General features: G+C 46.8%; 1 protein-coding gene across 2 annotated transcripts in view; it reads right to left on the reverse strand.

Annotated features, from left to right (window-relative positions):
• SPRED2 (sprouty related EVH1 domain containing 2) overlaps positions 1–22,117 on the reverse strand; it is a gene marked incomplete at its 5' end in the record, with an annotated part of 118,632 nt that overhangs the window by 65,158 nt on the left and 31,357 nt on the right. The window contains one exon of one of the 2 annotated variants that reach the window (XM_082672294.1): positions 3,162–3,199. The exons of the other annotated variant lie outside the window; for it this stretch is intronic. Coding sequence (XP_082528420.1) covers positions 3,162–3,199 — 38 coding nt within the window. Of the gene's footprint in view, positions 1–3,161; positions 3,200–22,117 lie in introns of those variants that run through there. 2 annotated transcript variants of the gene reach the window in all.

Genomic DNA, 22,117 nt, shown 5'->3' on the forward strand with positions numbered 1-22,117 from the left:
CCACTCAGAAGTCCGTGGAATCCGGAAGGAGGGAGGAGTCCTTCTCAAACGTCCAGCTTTAAAGTCCTGGCGGAGGCCAGCAAGCTGAGGGCCCTGCGCTAGACATACACACACTCCCACCTTCAGATTTGAATTCTGTACGTCACAAGGGGTAAACACACCAGGAACACAAGTCAACCCAGGGCCAAAGCCAGATTTTGGCCTCTACTCCTTGGATGCAGGAAACCTCCTGCTACGAGCTTCAGCAGCAGCTACACAAGTGGCAAATGAAAGGCCAACTCAGCTGGTACTTAATCCAGTAGGTGTACATAAGGCTAATTTTTTCTCCCAAAACACAACCTTATAGGTCTTAGTACTGCCCACTTACCATCAAACCCCTGCCTTTAAAGTTTTGGTCCTAGGAGACTCTGTTACTGTTCCAAAGATGCTGTCCCAGGTCAAAGCTGCCTGGAATCCTTCTTCTGGAACTGCCTTCGAGGTTAGTCTTTTTATTTTATTTTATTTACTTATTTGCTGCATTGGGTCTTTTTTTTTTTTTTTTTTAAGCGGTATGCGGGCCTCTCACTGTTGTGGCCTCTCCCGTTGCGGAGCACAGGCTCCGGACGCGCAGGCTCAGCGGCCATGGCCATGGCCCACGGGCCTAGCCGCTCCGAGGCATGTGGGATCTTCCCGGACCGGGGCACGAACTCATGTCCCCTCCATCAGCAGGCGGACTCTCAACCACTGCGCCACCAGGGAAGCCCTGCATTGGGTCTTTGTTGCTGCGTGTGGACTTTCTCTAGTTGTGGCGAGCGGGGGCTACTCTTCGTTGCGGTGTGTGGGCTTCTCATTGCGGTGGCTTCTCTTGTTGCAGAGCACGGGCTCTAGGTGCGCGGGCTTCAGTAGTTGTGGCTCACGGGCTCAGTAGTTGTAGCTTGCGGGCTCTAGAGCGCAGGCTTCGTGGTTGTGGCGCACGGGCTTAGTTGCTCCGTGGCATGTGGGATCTGCCCTGACCAGGGCTCGAACCCATGTCCCCTGCATTGGCAGGTGGATTCTTAACCACTGCGCCACCAGGGAAGCCCAAGGCTAGTCTTATAATAAATGAGTCTGCCATTAAAAATTAAAAAAAAAAAATCAATCCTTACTTTTTAGTTAAGCACCATTTCTTAACTTATAGTGGAACCATCACCAAAGCTTATTGTCGACTTATTCATTAGACTTAGCTCTAATGAACTTAAGGCCATTTCCAAACTTAAAATCTAGCTTTACAATAGAAATACTTAATATCACCACCTTTTCTTCTTCTGAAGAGTTCCAAAAAGGCTCCTGAAAATGTTTCAAGCAAATGGCTAGGAGATGGAGATGGGCATGGAGGTGCCTGAGATCACAGCTTTGAAAGATACACTCAAGTACCAAGGTGTACGGACTCAGATACAAAGGTACATACTCTGATACTGTTTGCCTTAAAACAACAAAAAACTCAAGCCACATGATATCTTATGGTACATTTTATATGTGCCTATAATCCATCATGCAGCATTAAATGGCATTAATAATAATCATAATGAAATGTTAGTTGACATTGACCTAACATGTGCCAAGGACACTATGCCTTCTGTGTCCTCTTGAAATCTCACAGCAGTTACCTGAGGCAGGGCCTATGAGTATCCCCATTTTACAGGTGGGGAAACTGCCACCCAGAGAATGGAGAACCTGCCCTATGAACCCATTGGGTGGCAGAACCAAAAGAGCAGTCGGACTCCGGGGCATACAGCTCTCAACCCCTGGGCTCATTTCCAAACCTCACCAGGTGAGCCAGCCACTGGTGGAGCTGCCCCTTCTGCACCAATACAACAGCAGCAGAGCACCCTGGTGATGCAAATGGAACATCTTGCAAGTCGGCCCTGGACCTTCCACCACAAAAACACATGGGGAGAAGGCTGTGTAGCACACAGTATTTCAAAAGCCAGGTGAGGGCTTCCCTGGTGGCGCAGTGGTTAAGAATCCGTCTGCCAATGCAGGGGACCCGGGTTCGAGCCCTGGTCTGGGAAGATCCCACATGCCACGGAGCAACTAAGCCTGTGCGCCACAACTACTGAGACCGCGTGCTGCAACTACTGAAGCCTGCATGCCCAGGTCCTGTGCTCCGCAACAAGAGAAGCCACAGCAATGAGAAGCTTGCGCACCGCAACGAAGAGTAGCCCCTGCTCTCCACAACTAGAGAAAGCCTGCGCGCAGCAACGAAGACCCAACCCAGCCCCCCACCAAAAAAAAAAAGCCAGGTGAGAGGGTGTCCTCCCAGCAAAGCTCAGAAGCACCCACAGTATTCAATTCTTAGCTCGGAGGGTTCAGCAACCCAGGACTGAACCCTCCCCTGGTGTCCTGTCCCAGCCTGTGCCGTCAACGTTTCGATAACAAACTAATGCTTGTGCAGAATGGAGCAATACATCCATGGGCTGGTCTGGCAGTGCCGAGTGACACCCTACGGTTAAACACCAGGATCTGGAGTCGCACTGTCCGAGCTGCCCTCCCCGCCCCATCGACTTCCAGCTATGAGTCCTCGGACAACTTACTTCGTCTTTCTAAAGTGCGTTTTCTCCATCTGTAGAATGGAGAAACAAGGCCGCCTACTCTGGGGTATCTCAAAGTTTGTGATGCCAATTAAGTGTACATGTAATAAAGCACATCACACAGAGCAAGAACTTTAAAAAAAATGCGATTTCTTATGTCAATTATTCCAGCAGAGCTTAAGTATACGACAGACAGCTATGTGGACAAAAGGTGGTCAAAATTACGGAGTGCCCTGATGCAGTGCTGTTCTGCTGCCTGATGACAGATCTCCCCCGCCGCCACCCTGCCGGTCAGCACAGGTGCCCAGAGAAATTTGACTGTGTCATATCCTTTGGCAAATGATAACTATACAATCCATCAGGTTCCTCCTGGACCTCTGAAGTCAACATGAAACTCCTTGTAACAGGGAATTACTTGGGGTTTTCAAACACCAGTTGGAATTTCCCCCCTTTTTTCCTGAAAGGCCAACCTGACATTAGGAGGTCGGCTGTGGTTCTGTACTTCTCAAAGCAGGGCTTTCTGAAGCTTCACATCCACTTTGCGTTTTCCCAAGATATGTTTACACTTGCATAACCACTCCAAAGGCGGTGGAGGGGTGGGGGGTGACGGACCTGGGGACTGGTCTCAAATAGTGGCTTCCCAGGCCCATCCGGAGAGTTCCTGAGTTGGCAGCTACCGGAGCCTGACCTGGGGCAGAAGAACAATCTAAACAAGAGAATAAAGCAAAACAATAAGCCCCCTGAACACCACGACCCCTGCATGTCCCAAGCTGACTGAGGGGAAGAGTTCTGAATCAGTGGGGGGCGGGGGGGGGGGAAGAGGCTAAGGGAAAAAAAAATTCAGCCAGGAGGGGTACTTTTGAAAGGATTTTTAAAAATTCCTGCTGCTGCTTATTCAGTTATTAACCCTCTGCCTGGAAGTAGGCTGTCTCACCCACTGCCCTGAGCAGTCTATGGTTAGGGCTGGGTCACCGCTCTGCCAGGCCACCAGGCAGAGGGACCTCTGTGACCTGTATTCGCCTCGAAGCCACAACAGGCAGCTGAGCTCACAGCACTGTCCTATAGAAATGTAACGTGAGCCCCACATGCAATTTAAGTTTTTCTAGTAGTCACATTAAAAAGTAATAAAACCCAGGCAAAACTAATTAGAATATTGAATAATATAGTGGACATAATCCAGTATATCTAAAATATCTTGGATAATATTTTTAATCAAGATGAAGGAATTACTAAGGAGATATTTTACATTCTTTTTCTTGGTACTAAGGCTTCAAAGTCCAAAGTGTATTGTACACTTACAGCCCATCTCAGTTCATACTAGCCTCATTTCAAGTGCACAACAGCCCAGGTGGCTAAAGTATTGGACAGTGCGGGTCTAGAGCAGTGGGCCATTCCCAATCTGGTTACCTGAATTGCCAAGGGCGAGGGGTGGTGCCCTGTGCAGAACATGACATGCCAACCCCACCTCGGAAGGGCTCAGGAGAGGCAGCTGGCAGCCTTCCAGGTTCTGCTGAGGCACAAGCCGCCACCCACACAGCCCAGTCCCCGCCACCTCTCTGTAAGAGTCATACAAGAAGACTTACATTTAAAATACACCCACCAGCGCTTCCCTGGTGGCACAGTGGTTAAGAATCTGCCTGCCAATGCAGGGGACACGGGTTCGATCCCTGGTCCGGGAAGATCCCACATGCCGCGGAGCAAGTAAGCCCGTGTGCCACAACTACTGAAGCCTGCGCTCTAGAGCTCGCAAGCCACAACTACTGAGCCCGTGTGCCACACTACTGAGCCTGCTCTCTAGAACCTGTGAGCCACAACTACTGAGCCCGTGTGCCACAACTACTGAAGCCTGTACTCAAGAGCCCATGAGCCACTACTGAGCCCGTGTGCCACAACTACTGAACCCCACGCGCCTAGAGCCCGTGCTCCGCAACAAGAGAAGCCACCGCAATGAGAAGCCTGCGCACCGCAACAAAGAGTAGCCCCCACTCGCCGCAACCAGAGAAAAGCCAGTGCGCAGCAATGAAGACCCAACAGCCAGAAACGATAAATAAATAAAATAATAAACTTATTTTGAAAAAAAGAAAAATAAAATAAAATATACCCACCAGCATGCTAGCCTGGGATTGGTGAAGCACAAAAAGTAGGAGACCAGAAAAAGTCTTCCAGAGGCAGGTGGACTCACTGGGCCGAGGAGTAAGGTGTCCACTCCTACTGAGCCACGCTGGTCTATCTGTCTGTTGGGTCTGAACTTGGCCCCAAGCTTCAACGTGGCTCTTTTTCTTTGTGCACAGTCACGAGCACCATGTATACCGCGTGTGCGAAAGGAAGCGGGAAGTTGTAAGATGTAAGAACAAAGTATGGTCCTATGAAGGGTATTTTGAACTCTTAAGGCGGGTGGAGACATTTCTGGAGCTATTACTCCCCTGTGGATATTCAGTAGGGTGTTTAAAATGTCCTCACATAGAGCCCTCTGCAGCTGTCACTTTGTCTCCCTAGGGCTCTGGTCAGAAAGAGACCACCTTTAGCCTGGCGGAGGTGGGCTGAGCACACCCATCAACGCCCACTGCAGCTCCCAATCACAGGGCTTCCCGTGTGCTGGGATAAGCCTTACTGGCTGGGGTGCCTAAATCGAAATCCTTCAAAGGAAAAGCCTGACGCATCAGTATGGAAAAGTCCTCTTATCATTTGGAAAATATAATTTAGGGCTTGGTAGATAAACATGTACAGGAAATACTTCTATAGAGGTCTTGATCCTCTGAAGATTAATAACCCACGGAACTGGAGACCAGCCTCAAACTTGGAGGAAGTAGGCAAGTTATAAAAACAGGAAGAACGGGAAGTTTATTTTTGGATGAATATTTGTTCTAGTGAAGCTCTCGATCCTGACAGAAACCTTGACCTGCAGGTCATTTGCTGCAGCGGAGCAGCTGCAGTGCGTGTTTCCACAAGCTGTCCCACCAGAGATTTCCGGGTCTTTCTGGAAAGGGCCTCGCCCCACTCCTGCAAAACATCTGCCTTGCTGCCACTGCTCAGGGCCTCCTTCCTCCCGCATTCCTGCCGGTCAGTGGACTCTTCAGCCCGGCTAGAAAGCTCAGGCATCGCCACCAGCCCTCTCTGCCGTCGTCCCCAGGGCCCGAAGCCGGCCCATCTCCCCCAGGTGCATGACCGGTAGCTCTTGGCTCCTGCTACGTCCGTTCCTGCATGATCTGATCAGCCTTCCTCCACAGACTGCCAGCCTCCCTGGCCTCACCAGCCTTTCCACTTCTCCTACAACCCCCGTCACCACACCTTCCATGGCTCCCCACTGCTTCGAGAAGAAAAGCCAAATCTTCTCCTGTTTGATAGACAGAGCTTTACACAACCTGGTCCAACCCCATCTTTACAGCCCTATCTCAATATATGCAGGACTGGCTCTGTGATTTGCGGGGCCCCGTGCAAAAGGGAAATAATTTGTGGGGCGCTTTGTTCAAAAATTATTAAGAATTTCACAATGGCAAGAGCAGAGCATTAAACCATGTGTGGTGGGGACCTTCTAAGCCGAGGCTGCATGTGAAGGCATTGGCTCACACCCACGAGGCAGGCCCCTACCATGCGCCTCCCTCAGACCGACCCCAGAGGGCAGTGGGCGCTGCCACCACTAAGAACCCTTCTCACCTCGCCTCACCCTCACTGAAACTCACCCCTCCCCTCAAAGACTTCAAGACAAGGAAATGGGCCTCCACCCTCTCAGGTAACCCGTTCAGATGCCCCTTCCACTGAGTTCTCTGGTCCTGGTTGATAGCATGGTTTAATTTATCTGTCTCACCTCCACACACCTTAATTAGACCAAGAGTCCCAGGGCTCTGGGTTCATTGCTTAGTCGTTACTGTGCCCTTCCCTTCCACCTTTCCAGAACAAAACTCGGTACACATTAGATCTCTATACATTTCTACTAAATGGCCGCTAGGAATATTGCTCTCTACCTCTAACGGCCACTTACAAAGCCTCCTATGACCTTGCCAAGTAACTGGTAAAAGGAAAATTTTTAAAAATTCCCCAGAGATCTTGCTTTTGCGCAAGAGATGCCCAGGTCCTCCGGAGACAGAATCACACGAGTTTGAGGGCGTCCGAACAGGAACTTCCATTAACCACCATTATGAAACCTACTGGCCAGACACCAAAGCTGCACATGTTGACTTCGGCAGTTGCTTCACAGGTGGCCCAGTGGCAGAAATCTCACCACCTTGCTGGCTGCCGCCAGGACCATGGGGAGCGTGGTAGAGGGAAAGGAAAACAGCAGTGCCAGCACTACCTTTCACATTACCCTGCCCGGCACAGGGGTGGGTAGAGCCCGAGGGGGCAGGGGGGAGCCATGTGTAATTTAATGCCCTATCACTGCCATTGGGAAGTAGGTTCAAGACAAGAACCTTGGGTTCTCACCTAGAAACTTTAAACGATTTCTCATTTCCCTTGACGTGAAGACCTTCTCAGGGAAAATGCTTATGAGCCCTTAAGTTCCTTCTGAGCAAAGAAGCAGAATGAGGTAGGGACTAGGGAGCAGAAGAGTGGAACACTGTTCACCACCACCCCTTCAATGTAGACCCACTTTCTTATTCTTCATGAAGAAAAATATTGGAAATCCCAAATACCTTTCTAGACATTCAGGCAAAGTTGATTTTTCCAGCATTTGTCAACTGATTGTTCTCATGGGAGATGGTGAGGCCAAGAAAGGCGGGGATACTGTACCAGAAAGCACAGGTATTAACTTTGTGTACCCTCTGGTATTAGAAGATCTTCGAGGAACCTCCTCCCCCGCAGTAGGCCGTTCAGCAACGGTAACCATAGTAACAATAGCAGCTATCATTGAGCAGGTTAATCATGGGGTGAGGGCTGGACCAGTTGTTCTCAGTCACATCTCTCCTGGCATTGGGACCATCTGTACCTTCCTTGTTTACTGGTTGCCCTGCTTATTGTGTAGCTCCCTCTTAAGAAGGTAAGGTCCCCTCTGATCACCCAAGACCCAGAACAGCACTGCCAGCCTAGTAAGGTCAACGTCATCATGGATTTGTCAAGAAGATATCTCCACCCTTACAGTCTGGTTCCCATTTTAGAGAGGAAGAGAAATCAAGGCTCAGGGTGTCTGAGGAAGGACATTTCAGGTTTGGGCTCTTCAGCTGTCACTCTGTGGGTTTAGAGCACTTTGTTGTTTCAGAAGTCCCAGGCCTTGCATCCTTTACAATGTCCCTTTGGAGAGACCCGCTTTCGCTGCCACGTCTCACCCAGCAAACATCTCCCACGTATGGCTCTTTTATTAAAAAATATTTTCTTAAATTAATGAATTTATTTTTGGCTGCATTGGTTCTTCGTTGCTGCACACTGGCTTTCTCTAATTGTGACGAGCGGGGGCTACTCTTTGTTGCGGTGTGTGGGCTTCTCATTGCAGGGGCTTCTCTTGTTGTGGAGCACGGGCTCTAGAGAGCAGGCTTAGTAGTTGTGGCACGTGGGCTCAGTAGTCGTGGCGCGTGGGCTCAGTAGTCGTGGCGCATGGGCTTAGCTGCTCCGTGGCATGTGGGATCTTCCTGGACCAGGGTTCGAACCTGTGTCCTCTGCATTGGCAGGCGGATTCTTAACCACTGCGCCACCAGGGAAGTCTCCACGTATGGCTCCTTAACAGGTACTTTTGTTGTTGTTTTTTTTTAAGTTGAAGCTGGTTTTACTATTATAGAAGAATACTTCGATTATGAATACAAATTCAGCAAACAGTCTGAGTATCTAAAACCCCAAGGTAGGGGCTGGGGGCTCTCGCACTGTGACAGGGTGATTTTGCGGGGAGTACCCTAAAAGGCTTCTGTGGGGTGGGTTATGTGTTTGGGACTCAGTCGGTGCTGGTTCCCCCAGTTGTCATCACAGAACACAGGCAACACAAGCTCCAAATGGCTACCAGAACTATCTCCTCCTTAGTCTGCACCTGAGGCTCTTGGTTGTACTTTCTGCATAAGGAATACATATACCATTCTCCAGCTGTGACCATGGAAAAGGGAGTGGGAACTCTAACAGGGGCTTCTGAGTTTCTTATCTAATAATTTATAACCCTGATCAATTAGTTTTTGCACAAAATAATGGCAAGCACACTCAGGTCTCAGTTTACTGAATGGACAGCAACAGCTAAACATACTCAATTCTGATACTAGTAAGCGAAAAATAATACAAAACTTTCAACCATACCGGGTAAATGCTTCCAAATTATATTTCAAGTAAACAGGACTTAAGCAGGAAAGGTTCAGTAATTGTGCACATGTAAACTCCAGAGTGAAGATACTGTAGCATTTGGTTCAACAAAATCAGAAATATTAAAGTAATTAGCCCTAGGCAACACAGAAGGCAGAGCTGTTTCCAATTCAGATCTGTTTAGACTATTAACTAAAAATGCAAAATTTAACCCAAACATATAAGTTTATGCAAAAAAGGGAACTTATAAACAAACACTGAACAACTAGGGAGAGCAAATATCTAAAAGCCACCCTGAGTTAGCAATGAGGCTCGTGTCAAGGCCATGTTCAGTGCATTAGCCAGCCTTACCCAGGAGCTGTGTTTAGGCCCGTACTTCAGTACAACGTTTGGAGGGGAGAGGTTTAACCTGAGTCAATCCAGAGCTTATGAAACTCTGAATCTGAGCCCTCGAGGCAAGGATCGTGTGTCTCCCATTAGGGGCAGGGCCAGAGACATTATCAGTGCCTGACAAAGGAGAAGGGTGAGGTAATGCCAGCCCAGGGCGCCGTCTGGGTAGCCTGCCCCACTTGACTGCCCGCGCAGCGCCTGCCTCCCAGCTAAGGTCTCCACTCCCATCCATCCTGGGCGGTGCTCAGATTAGCCAAGGTCCATGCCATGGGCTTGTGACTCCACTGCTGGAGATTTCTTGAGCCCAGAGAGTATAATGAGGCCTTTCACTGTCTTTCTTGGTGAGGATGGCTGGGAGGGCCTGGTCCGCTCACTGTGGGGTTTACTGTGTGCTCTTAGGGGCTGTTATCAATGGCATAGGAAGTCCCTAGGTCCCCTCCACAGGCTCTACCAGCGCAGACGAGGGATCAAAACCAGTGGGAGGTGAGGGGGTGGTAAGAAAGCAATTCTTCCCCAAACGCGCGCGCGCGCACACACACACACACACACACACACTCTCTCACTCTCTCCCCCTCTCTCTCTTCTCTCTCTCTCTCTCCCCCTCTCTCTGCAGTTGTGTTCTTGGTCGTTTCCTAGGTACCCAAAGCAAAACCCAAACTCTGAGCGTGTGGTCCAATATTATACATTTATATTTTTTTAATATTATGTATTCAGAATACATTATCATATTATAACTTTAATTATATGATCTTCCTCAGTCTAGCTCACAACCCACCTTCCTCCCAGTCTCCTTGGCTGGGAGGCTGAGAGGGAAATTGCTGTCCTGGGCAGCCACACAAGCCACCAATTCAACCAGTCTCCATAGGCACTAAAGGCGAACCATCTGGGGGAGCTGCCGCTGGTTGGGGAGGGGCGCACGGGATCCTGCGTTTCTAACAGCTCCGCAGGGACGCTGGCCCTGTGCAGGGAGCTGTAGGCACGAGGCACCTGGAAATCCCGACTGGCCCAGCCTGTCCCCTCGCTCTCGCTTCTCAGGCCCCCACCCCTCTTCCCTCTGAAGGGTGAAAAGGCCCTTTGATTCCCAGTTCTGCCCCAGCGTCAGGAATCCACCTGGCAACCCTCCCCTCTTCTCACCCCAGCAGATGCTTCATCCCCCTTCCAGACAGGCAGCAATACAAAGATATATTAGTCTTCCCCCCACCCCCGCAAAAGGGAACATCTTGCCTTGGGAAGCATAGTCTTTCCCCTGAACATTAAAAATCCTGAAGACACTCTACTTTTACAATTAAGAATAATTCTGCTACATTACTTCCCTCTTACCGCCTAAAAAAGTGTGTTGGGGGAAGGAGGGTGACATATATACTTTTGAACTTTTTGCAAGGAAGAGGATAAGGAAACACAGATTCTTTGGAAATGTAACACACGAGGTCCACATTTAAACTTTGTTTTCGCCTAAACATCACAGTCCCCATAAAGAAGTTAAGAACCTAAAACTTTTTGTTATTTGTCAAATAACAGATTTCTAAGATTTGAAAGCAAAAAAAAAATCCCTCCCCCCAACCAACACCTAAAAAGAAATGTCGATTTTGTGCTTCAACCTCGGGTGAGGAATGCCAGTGCCCTCTCATTGTTGCATTAATGTGGCAAAACAAACAATTAACAAGAAATTCTGGCAGAGTTCTCAGCAAGGTACAAGTTCAGACAACGGCTGAAGGCATTTCTTTTTGGTGCAGAAATGGAGTTGCTCTAACTTGAATGAGGGTTAAGAAGCTCTTTGCCATGCACAGATTTTGAAGGAGCTGGAAATTCTGCAGGAGTAAAACTTCATTTTAAGTTTTAAAAAAACCCTGAAGTACATTTTTAATATCTGGAAAGTAAAGAAAGTTTGTTGAAGAAATGTTTAAAGCAAGTAAGCAAAAAGAATGGGACTTCCCTGGTGGCGCAGTGGTTGGGAATCCGCCTGCCAATGCAGGGCATGCGGGTTCGATCCCTGGTCCGGGAGGATCCCACATGCCGAGGAGAAACTGAGCCTGTGGGCCACAACTACTGAGCCTGCGCTCTAGAGCCCGCAACCCACAACTACTGAGCCCGTGCACCACAACTACTGAAGCCTGTGCACCCTAGAGCCCACACGCCACAACTACTGAAGCCCGTGCACTCTAGGGCCCGCATGCTTCAACTGCCGAGCCCACGTGCTACAACTACTGAAGCCCGCGCACCTAGAGCCCGTGCTCCGCAACAAGAGAAGCCACCGCAATGAGAAGCCCGCGCACTGCAGCGAAGGGTAGCCCCCACTCGCTGCAACTAGAGAAAGCCCGCATGCAGCAACAAAGACCCAATGCAGCCAAAAAATAATAATAATAAATACTACCTGTGATCCACCACCTAGAGATCACCACTGCCGATAAAGCAACCTGCAATCACAGGGGTCTTAGCTGGACAAAGCTGAGGATGGATACCTTGATATACACATCATCCCCTCCCCATGCTTGGACTCATCTGGAAATTTGCAGAGTCCAGAACCATCATGAAAGATTCCAACACCTACAGAAATGTCTGATGGTCTGGGGAGAAGAGCCAAAATCACCTTCAGAGAGGACGACTGGTAAGGCAATCTTAACAAAATAAAAGAAAAGGAGAAGTGTTTCCAGAAATAACCAAAGCTGCACCTGGACCCAGCCCTTGCCACAAGATCATGCGGCAAAACTGAAAAAACTCTATCACCAGAGGCCAGCGACTCTACTATGGAAATCCCCACCTCGGGCTCCGGATGGGGGGAAGGTGTTTCCTCTGTTGGATGTCAAAGGCAGTCCCGGCCACGGCAGGGGCTGGAGTGAAGCAGCACTAAGTCAAACATGGCCAACTCAGCAGCCTGCTATAGGCAGTAATGTAATTGTCAAGAGGGGCAGCAACGGGAGTGGCTGGAGTGGAGGAACTGTAGAGATGCAGGTGGTGGTTTACAGCCCAGACTCTGGATCCAGACTGCCCGAGTTCAAATCCAGACTTTGTCAAGAGCTAGGGGCACCTGGGTAAATTAATCTCTCTATGCCTCTGTAAAGGGGGATGTGATAGCAGTACTTCTTTCATAGGGTTGGTTGATTAAAGAGAGTTAGCCAAGAAATGCATGTAGACCAATACTGGCCACACGTGAGCACCATTTAAGTTATTGGGTATTTATTTTTTCCTACACTTTCTAAAATAAGTCATATTAATTGTACCACTAGAAACTCCATTGCTTGATTCCTCCCCAGGTCCCATCAGCTTGTCACTTGTCCTTTATCTTTGGCTCTTCCTGCCAAATGGCACAAACTCATCTCAATACGTACTCGTATATACTAGAGTGACAAACTGTCCAGGGTAGGACTTTCAGTGCTACAACTAGGGCAGTGCCGGGCAAACCAGAATGGTTAGTCACCTTAATATACACATAAAAGTATAAGTAAGAAGACAAGAGTCATGCCTGTAACACCACCGCTCAGAGATGACCACACCAGGACTTAACAGGCTGGTGTAGTTCCTTCCGGTCCTCTTGCTATGCATGTTTCAGGCAAAATTTGGATCCTGATATGTAGATACAGAGTTCCGCATCCTGTTTTCACCCAATGCTGTATTCTCCATATTATTAGTAATTCCCTGAAAGTACTGCTTTCTGAGGCTGCATGCTATCTGGTCATACGGATGTTCCACGTGGCTTACCCACTCTCCTAGGCTCTCTTATCGACATTTTCAACTCACATAACTTTAAACACCACTGCCCATAAGTGGGTTTTCACCTGATTATTATCTTTAACTTTCTAGAAGAGGGCTTTTGGATAAAGATGAACTTTAAAAAAAAAAATGTACTGATATATATATATCACCGAATTGCTTTCCAGAAAGGGTACACCAAATTCTACTCCCAACAGCAGTATATGAAAAATGCCCTCCAACTAAGCCATACCAGCATTAAAAAATACTTTTCTGTTTGATAATTAATAACAGTTGAAAAAATGCTATTGTTTCATTTGCATTAGTTTACTAATTGGGGGAATAACTGCTGTGAAACTGCTATTATGTTTCTGCTGCATTTCTTTAATAATTCGTGGGTTGACTATTTTGTTCCATGTTTAGCCAACTACATTGTTCTCTTTTAACCAGTTAGCTTGGTATTTTTTAAAGTATTAAGTTGTCTATTTTTCTACCGGTTTCCTTAGTGTCTCTTTTTGTAATTTCCTGAACTCTTCAGAGTTTTATATTAACTCTATATATCACAAGTGAGGCAAACTTTTTTTTTTGCAATTTTGTCTGTTAAATTATCTGTGCTATCATACAAACCTTAGTGATATCAGTGATTTCCTCTGTAATTTCTTCCAGTACGTCTATGTGTGGGCAATCCTTTTCGTAGAGATGAGTTAAACATCTACCTATGGGTTCTTCTAGTTTATTTTTTAAGGTTTTCAGTTTTTAAATATTTATTTCAGTTTTGAAATAAAATGTGAGGTGAGGCTCTACATTCAAAGGAAATCATAAAACCCATGGTACAATGGAGTTATGCTGAAATGAGGAAATTGTTAAGAAATTAAATCTGCAGGATACAAACTGGAGATTTGCATGAGATCTACTCTCAGTAATGAATCAGCTCATTAAAAAGCAGTACTCAGGCATATACCCAGAGAAAACCATAATTCAAAAAGATACATGCACCCCAATGTTCACAGCAGCACTATTTACAATAGCCAGGACATGGTAGCAACCTAAATGTCCATCAACAGAGTAATGAATAAAGAAGATGTGGCACATATATACAATGGAATATTACTCAACCATAAAAAGAAACGAAATTGAGCTATTTGTAATGAGGTGGATAGACCTAGAGTCTGTCATACAGAGTGAAGTAAGTCAGAAAGAGACAAATACCGTATGCTAACACATATATATGGAATTTAAGGGGAAAAAAATGTCATGAAGAACCTGGGGTAAGACAGGAATAAAGACACAGACCTACTAGGGAATGGACTTGAGGATATGGGGAGGGGGAAGGGTAAGCTGTGACAAAGCGAAAGAGAGGCATGGACATATATACACTACCACACGTAAAACAGATAGCTAGTGGGAAGCAGCCGCATAGCACAGGGAGATCAGCTCGGTGCTTTGTGACCGCCTGGAGGGGTGGGATAGGGAGGGTGGGAGGGAGGGAGATGCAAGAGGGAAGAGATATGGGAACATATGTATATATATAACTGATTCATTTTGTTGTAAAGCAATTATACTCCAATAAGGATGTTAAAAAAAAAAGCAGTACTCAGGCATATACCCAGGGAAAACCATAATTCAAAAAGATACATGCACCTCAATGTTCACAGCAGCACTATTTACAATAGCCAGGACATGGCAGCAACCTAAATGTCCATCAACAGAGTAATGGATAAAGAAGATGTGGTACATATATACAATGGACTATTACTCAGCCACAAAAAGGAATGAAATTGGGTCATTAGTAGAGACATGGATGGAACTAGAGACTTTCATACAGAGTGAAGTAAGTCAGAAAGAGAAAAAAAATATCATATTAACGCATATATGTGGAATCTAGAAAAATGGTATAGATGATCCTATGTGCAAAGCAGAAATAGAGACACAGATGCAGAGAACAAATGTATGGATACCAAGGGGGGAAGGGGAGGGTGGAAGGAATTGGGAGATTGGGATTGACACATGTATACTATTGATACTATATATAAAATAGATAACTAATGAGAACCTACTGTACAGCACAGGGAAGTATACTTAATGCACTGTGGTGACCTGAATGGGAAGGAAGTCCAAAAGGGAGGGGATATATGTGTATGTACGGCTGATTCATTTTGCTGTGCAGTAGAAACTAACACAACATTGTAAAGCAACTATACTCCAATAAAAGTTAATTAAAAAGAAAAAAAAAAGCAGTACTCGACAATGAACAGGATCAAGCAGAACATGCCAGGGACACTCCATCCTCCTCCTTCGCCAGTCCTAGTCTTCCTAAGTAAGTGTTGTTTTAGTGGATTGTCAGGAGTTGAGGGGAAAAGATGAGGGATGAAAGCAGAGGGCAGTACAATAACAAGGGCAGGCTGGGGGTCCCTCAGGCCCTTCTGGCTCCAGAACCCAAAGAATGAGAGATTCTACCTGCTACTAAATAACAGGAAATAAGGAAATAAGGAGGAGCTTGTTAGGAGTTTAAAACAGATCTCTCCTTTGCAAAAGGTAAAAGATCACAGAACTAGCTATTGTTCTTATACAAATTTATTGCTACAGAGATCAAAACAAGGCAGCATCATGTTATTCAAAATATGCTGAGGGCTTCCCTGGTGGCACAGTGGTTGAGAGTCCGCCTGCCGATGCAGGGGACACGGGTTCGTGCCCCGGTCCAGGAGGATCCCACATGCCGCGGAGCGGCTGCGCCTGTGGGCCATGGCCGCTGAGCCTGTGCGTCCGGAGCCTGTGCTCCGCAACGGGAGAGGCCACAACAGTGAGAGGTCCGCGTACCGCAAAGAAAAAAAAAAAAATGCCGAATATAGCATCCAGCCACCTCTTAGCCGCCTGCACAGAAATGCAGTCCTATTGTGGGAAGCACACTATGTGGGGAATGTGCACCTCTCCCCAGCCTGCCCTTCCACCTGGCTCTCCAACCCCAAATCCAGAGCTGGAGAGTGCAGTTTTACTCAATACCTATTTGTTGAATAATCATAGTTTTTTCCTTCTTAATAATCCTAATAAAGGGATTTACCAGACATGAAAAGAGATCTTTTGGTGTCTCCTGATCTGTGGCCCCCTTCTCCAAACAATCATCTCAAATATCCTCTTGTACTGGGGAGCATATGGACTATTCTTTTTGAAGAAGTCATTCATTCATTTATTCATTCATTCAATAATTGTTATTGCTCACTGACAGGCTACTCGTGATGATGGGAGCAGAAAGCCATGGTGCAGTCAGAGACATCTGGGTTCCAGATCCCAGCTCCCGCAATTGCCACCTCGGGATGATCTTGATAAGCTACTTACCTCTGAACCTGGGCTCCTCATCTCTAAAATGGGTTTTAAACCACACAAGGTTACCGTGAGGACAGTAGAGTGTGGGAGAAGTACAAGAAGGCAAGAAAATTGTAAAATGGCAGAGTCAATAGTGGCTGCTACCTGGGGAAAAAAATAAAAAGCTTTCCCCGTGTCACATGCATGTGTGGATCAGATGTCTCCTCCGATGTAAATTTTTTAAAGTCCAGCGAACAATTTAAATTCTCATTTCCTCTCAGGTAGCTAATCTGCTAGAAATAGATCAACCACAGTTCAACAACTAAGCAATTACACGTCATTAGGCTCGGAAAGATGATTCCGCAGATGAACCCCTGCTTTTAAAATTCACAGGCGTTCTGGCAAAGTGTGCTGCTTTTAGAGGCTGGTCATGGATGGGAGGTGGCTGCTGGCACCCTGCACAGGCTTCTGTCTGTCAGGAAGCCGCTGTGAATGGACACGAACAGGGCTTAATGGACCTCCTGTTGCAAAGCAGCTTCAATAAACCCCCAAACTGAGGATCACCTCTGAGCCAATCTGACTGAAGACCACACACTATCTGAAGACTGACTTCTTATCAATATGTTTCACGGACATTCAACAAACATTCACCAGACCCACTTGAACTTGAAGAAAGAAGCACACTCCCCTAGTGTTTACTGAACCCGCATGGGGGCAGGGCTCCTTCCTCTGTCACTTCTGTCCATTTCTGATAGCAGGCTTGCTAGGAGCCCTGAGCTGTCTTGCTTATTATCTCAATATCCCGGTACATCAAGCCCAGTTCTGAGCACAGTGAGGCTCAAAGAAGGTGGAAGGCAGATATTCAAGACTGGCCAGCAGTCTTTTTTCCTTTTATATGAAGTTAAAAAAAAAAAAAAAAAAGAATTTTTTTTTTTAAACCACTATATGTTCACATGATGCTACTTCCATGTCTCATTTTAGGTAAGTTTATGCCAATCCGAGCGATGTTTACTCATTTTCTAAACGAGGAAAACGTGACTGCTCTCGTTGGGCTTGACTCTAGCCACAAGTGTAATGAGTACAGAGCTGTCCGGTCAGCAGGACTTGCCACATCTGGCAATTTCCCGCCATCACCAGCTCCCCCAGAGGGGTCCGGCCCACTGGCCGCCCATCCAAGTACCGCTGCTCGACGTCCCTCATTCCATCCCAGGTTCTTCTCCGGCCTGGGCTCTAAGTGTCCAGCGTTGCTCAGTCTGCGGCCCCTCCCCCTCCTCCCCACGCTCTACTCTCACCAACTTTAACCCTCTGCAGAGGATTTCGTCCGTCACCTAGCGCAGCCCTCGCCCCACTTGCGGCAGAACCTCGCGTCCCGACCCTTCCTTCAAGTCTGGGGGGTGAAAGGAAGCCGACCAGAGCCCTCTCCCACGCACTCCCCAGGGCTCCCTCCAACACCTGCACCCCGCAAGACGGAAGTCGGAAACCTCTGCCACTGGACTCACACGCCCTTTAGCTGCCCCCCAATTCTCCCACATCCCGGCTTCCTGTCTTCCAGTCCGTGCATCACCAACCGTCTCTCATGGGCTCCCGCAGTGGCCTGAACTCTCTGCCTCTGACCTCAAATCCCAGTTCCACTTGGCTCAAGTCACTTAGCCTCTCTAAACTTTCACTCAGTTTCCCTGTTGGTATAAGGGGGCTTGGATAGCACCATCGCATAGGGCTGTTATGAGGACTGAAAGACATTAGGGGTGTCAGGCACCTAGTGATGAACTCGAATTTTTTGCCTTACAGTTGGAAGCCCTGCTGGGGTCCCCTCACGCCCCGTGAAAAACCTTCCATTGCTCCCTGCGATTTACAGAGTAATTAGCTCCTCATTCAAGGTTTTTTTTTCCATCTGCCCCAAACCACTTTTTCTAAACCTTACCTTTCAAACTACTCCTTTTCCCCTCAGATGTCTTTTGCTGTGGCCAATACCTGCTCTGTCTTAAGAGGTCAACAGTTTGAGACGTGGAATCAGACTGTCTTGGGTTCAAATTTCCACTCTAACCTCTTATTGAGCTCCCTTGGGCAAGTTATTGAAGGGGTCCAGGCCTTAGTTTTGTTAGCAGGAAAGAAGCTGCTATGAGGATTACATGGGATAACGAGGCTGATACCTCGGTCAAGCGCCTGGGGTACAGTGAGCCCTCAATAAGCACTGATTACTCTTCTTCAGGGTCCCTATCCCTCCTCTCGCTTTGTAGTCTGAATCCTTGTTAAATACTTCGGCCTAAAACACCTCCCTCTCTGCATGGCTAAGCCTGTCCTGCAAGGCTCAACCCAAATGGCACCTCCTCCATGACGGGTTTACCTGCAACTCAGCCATCTAACTCATCACCTTCCCCTTCTAAATCCCTGCAGCACGTGGCCCTACTCTTGGGCACCTGCCCCACTGCAAGATGTCCTGGCCTGGACTGACGACATTTATGGACAGGCCCCACGTCTGATTCATCTCTGTGTTAGCCACACAGTCCTGGATAGGGCAGAACACTGGTAAATATTTGCTGAGTGAAAGAACAAATTTTTGGAGGAAAGGCAAGAGGGAGTTCCAAGCTTTGAAGACTTAAGGACCCAGCACCACAGTGTAACTGAGCAACAGGACAGAGATGGATCTGTCCTGGGACACACCGGAGAAGTAAAGAATGTTTTACTCCAAAGGAGCACTGAAGCCAAACTACACAAAGTAAAGTGAAGTCAGCCTCCTCCTGTCTACTCCAAGGGAAGCCTGGCTGCCTCTCCAGAGCCAAGAGTGGCCGCCATTTAAACAAATAAGTCCCGCTGCTTCTGGGCATAAACAGCCCTCCAGGCTTCAATCCTGAGGGGAGGGACTCTTGCAGATACCGTGCTTGAAAAATTAGATCTTTGATCCCAAGAGGCTATTCTAAACTTCTAACCAGGCCTGTCTGCTTAGCAGTTCACTCCTTAAAAGCCTGTGTTGGTAGCAAGTACAGCTGCCTTCTTAATCACTTACACCCCACAACCAACTAAAGATAGCTTGAGGAGGTCTGCCATATGCCAAATTCTTCTTTTAAATAAGAACACAAGAACCGTTCATGCAAGAAAAATTCAGTCATGGCCGTAAGAAAAGGAAAAAGGAAAAACACTTGGCTTTTCTTTGTTTTGAATGAAATACTGAAGTAGAAAAATTCTGATAGTGAAACAGATGCACACTATATCCTGACACCCCATTCACCAGGCTTATATGATTTACAAGGCCCGGCCTCTGAGATCCTTATCCCAACACTGATGAAAATCCTGAAGATGACCCAGCCCTGCCGGAAATCAGCCAACAGCAGTGCCAAGTGATAAACCCAGCCCTCAGTGCCACCATCTTGAACAAATAAGCCATTATTAACTCTTCTCTTTGGTAACTGGGTTGGGTTGTGGCTTAGGACATCTTTCTTTTCCTTTTTACCCAAACTGTACCAATCTTCTCAAGGCAAAACTGAATTCCTTTCTCTTCTGCAAAGCTTCTCTTAACTGCCTAAAAACCAACATAAATCTCCCCTTTCCCCCCATCAAATTCCTACAATGTTTTTGGCCCTTTGCTCATAATACAAGGTAACATGGAGTTATATTTAATTCACAGACTCTGGCCTTTCTAATTAGATGGCAAACTTCTTGAAGACAGCAGTCTTAGCTAGACGTCTTTAGACATGTCATTTCCTCCAAAGCACTTGACAGGGCTACGTGCAGCCTTGTAGAGAATATGCAGGTGTGAATACTTCTCCAGTGAAACCACTGATGCACAACCCTTCTGCCATCAATTTTAGTGATTATCCACTGGCTTCCTCAGGCTTAGCTCTCTTATATCACCTTCCACAATTCCACTCCTCACTCCTCCTGAAGTAGTTATATGACATTTTAATTAAATCAAGATTTGGTGGGGATTCCCTGGTGGCGCAGTCGTTAAGAATCCGCCTGCCAATGCAAGGGACACGGGTTCGAGCCCTGGTCCAGGAAGCTCCCACATGCCGCGGAGCAACTAAGCCCGTGTGCCACAACTACTGAGCCTGCGCTCTAGAGCCCGTGAGCCACAACTACTGAAGCCCGCACGCCGTAGAGCCCGTGCTCTGCAAGAGAAGTCACTGCAATGAGAAGCCTGTGCGACGCAACAAAGAGTAGCCCCTGCTCACCACAACTAGAGAAAGCCCGCATGCAGCAACAAAGACCCAACACAGCCAAAAATAAATAAAATTAATTAAAAAAAAATTGGTGGTACACTGGTATGATTAGATAAATATTAAAGTGGATCTTATAAAATGTGATGGCTATCTTTCTTATAAGCTTGTTTTATTCCTGCATTAAAAACAGCCTTCTTTTAAAATGTTTGCTTACTTTTCAGTGCACCAATTATTATTTCATCTACAACCCGGGCCAGAGCTGAAAAGCATTTTTTCAATACAATCAAAAGCATTTTTGCTCCGAAGGCCATCCCTTCTGAGACCATCCATCCTACACCACCCCCATGTGGACTGGCTGTTCTCAGGGCCTACATGTGTGGCTGCATGGCTGTGGCTTCTTCCCTTCATTTCTGTTCTGCGCTGGATTCCTGGATTTCATGGTGTTCCCTTTCTTTCTCCCATGCTCTGATGGAATGTTCTCTCACTCCCTGTTTTTGGTTCAGTACTGCATCTGGAACCCTAGGCTTTAGGATTCTGTAGCAGAAACTGCCTTCTATCCCACCCCCAACTTTGCACCACCCACGCAGCAGGCAGCTTGGTTTCAGCTTTCTCTGCTAAGCCAACATTCACACACTGGCACTCCATCTTGCAAAATATGGTTGCTATCCCTCTGGGAGGTTTCTGGGTTCATTCTGTTTTCATTCCTTACTGTCATTTTATTAGAGTTTTGGGAGGAAGCAGAGATATATACACCTGTTCAATTTACTGCGTCTAACCAGAAATCAAGGACTGAATGTTTACAAACAGAATTACAAGGTCAGTCACCATGTCTTGCACCATTTTTTTCCCTTCTAGCATCAAGTACAAAGACTTTATAAGTAGTGAGAGCTCAAGAAGTATTTGCCAATAGCGGTGGGTCAATAATTTAATTAAATAAATGCTAACAATTAGACCACTCAGATTATAAATGGTAAAGCAATCAGAATATTAAAACATACAAATACCTGTGCATTTTTCTTAGGTAATTCTAAAGGCACTTGGGTTTTACAGAAACTCGAACACAACTAGAGTACCTCACTTTCCGACATACAGTAGAAATGGCCTCTTTACAATACAAAACAAAGCAGAAAATCTTTAGGAATAATGTTTGTTATTTTAGTTTTTGTCCAAACAGTCGTGAATAAATACCAACTGCTGGCAGAACTCTAAAGTTCTTTGCATTCCAGATAAAGTCATTCATTTATTCAACAAATACTTAAGATTATATTGTGTCCTGGTACTTTCTAGGTGGCACTAGTGTATACTAGAGAAAAGAGAAACGTAGTTCCTGCTTACATACAGGGAAACTGACCATGAACATATAAATCAACAGACCATGGTACATCCTACACAGATTTAAAGCTGGACCACTGAGTGAATGGTGGTGTCATTTGTCAAGACAGGGAAGGGTAGGTGAGTGCGCTGCCCCCCTTTAGGAGATCGGAAGTTCTGTTTTGGACATTTAATGTCCAAAACGTCTTAACATTTAGATGCACATTAGATGTCCGTGTGGTGATACGGACACCAATCTGGAGTTCTGGGAATGGCCAGCCTGGAGAAATCAACCTGTGAGTCATCTGCACACAGGTGCAGAATGGTACATAAAGCCGTGGGACTAGATGGTACCCAGGCAGGCCTGGAGAGAAAGGGGAGAAGGGGGTGCTCAAGCACCTAAGGAGGTGAATCCTTAGTAAACACATAGTAATTCCCATCAGAGTTCACTATGCAATCACAGCATCTTAAGACAAAGTAGATGTTAAACGCACACCTATATTACTGCCTGAATTA

The sequence above is a fragment of the Grampus griseus genome (genome assembly GCF_964374135.1).
Source record: "Grampus griseus genome assembly, chromosome: 15".
NCBI classification, from domain to species: Eukaryota; Metazoa; Chordata; class Mammalia; order Artiodactyla; family Delphinidae; genus Grampus; species Grampus griseus.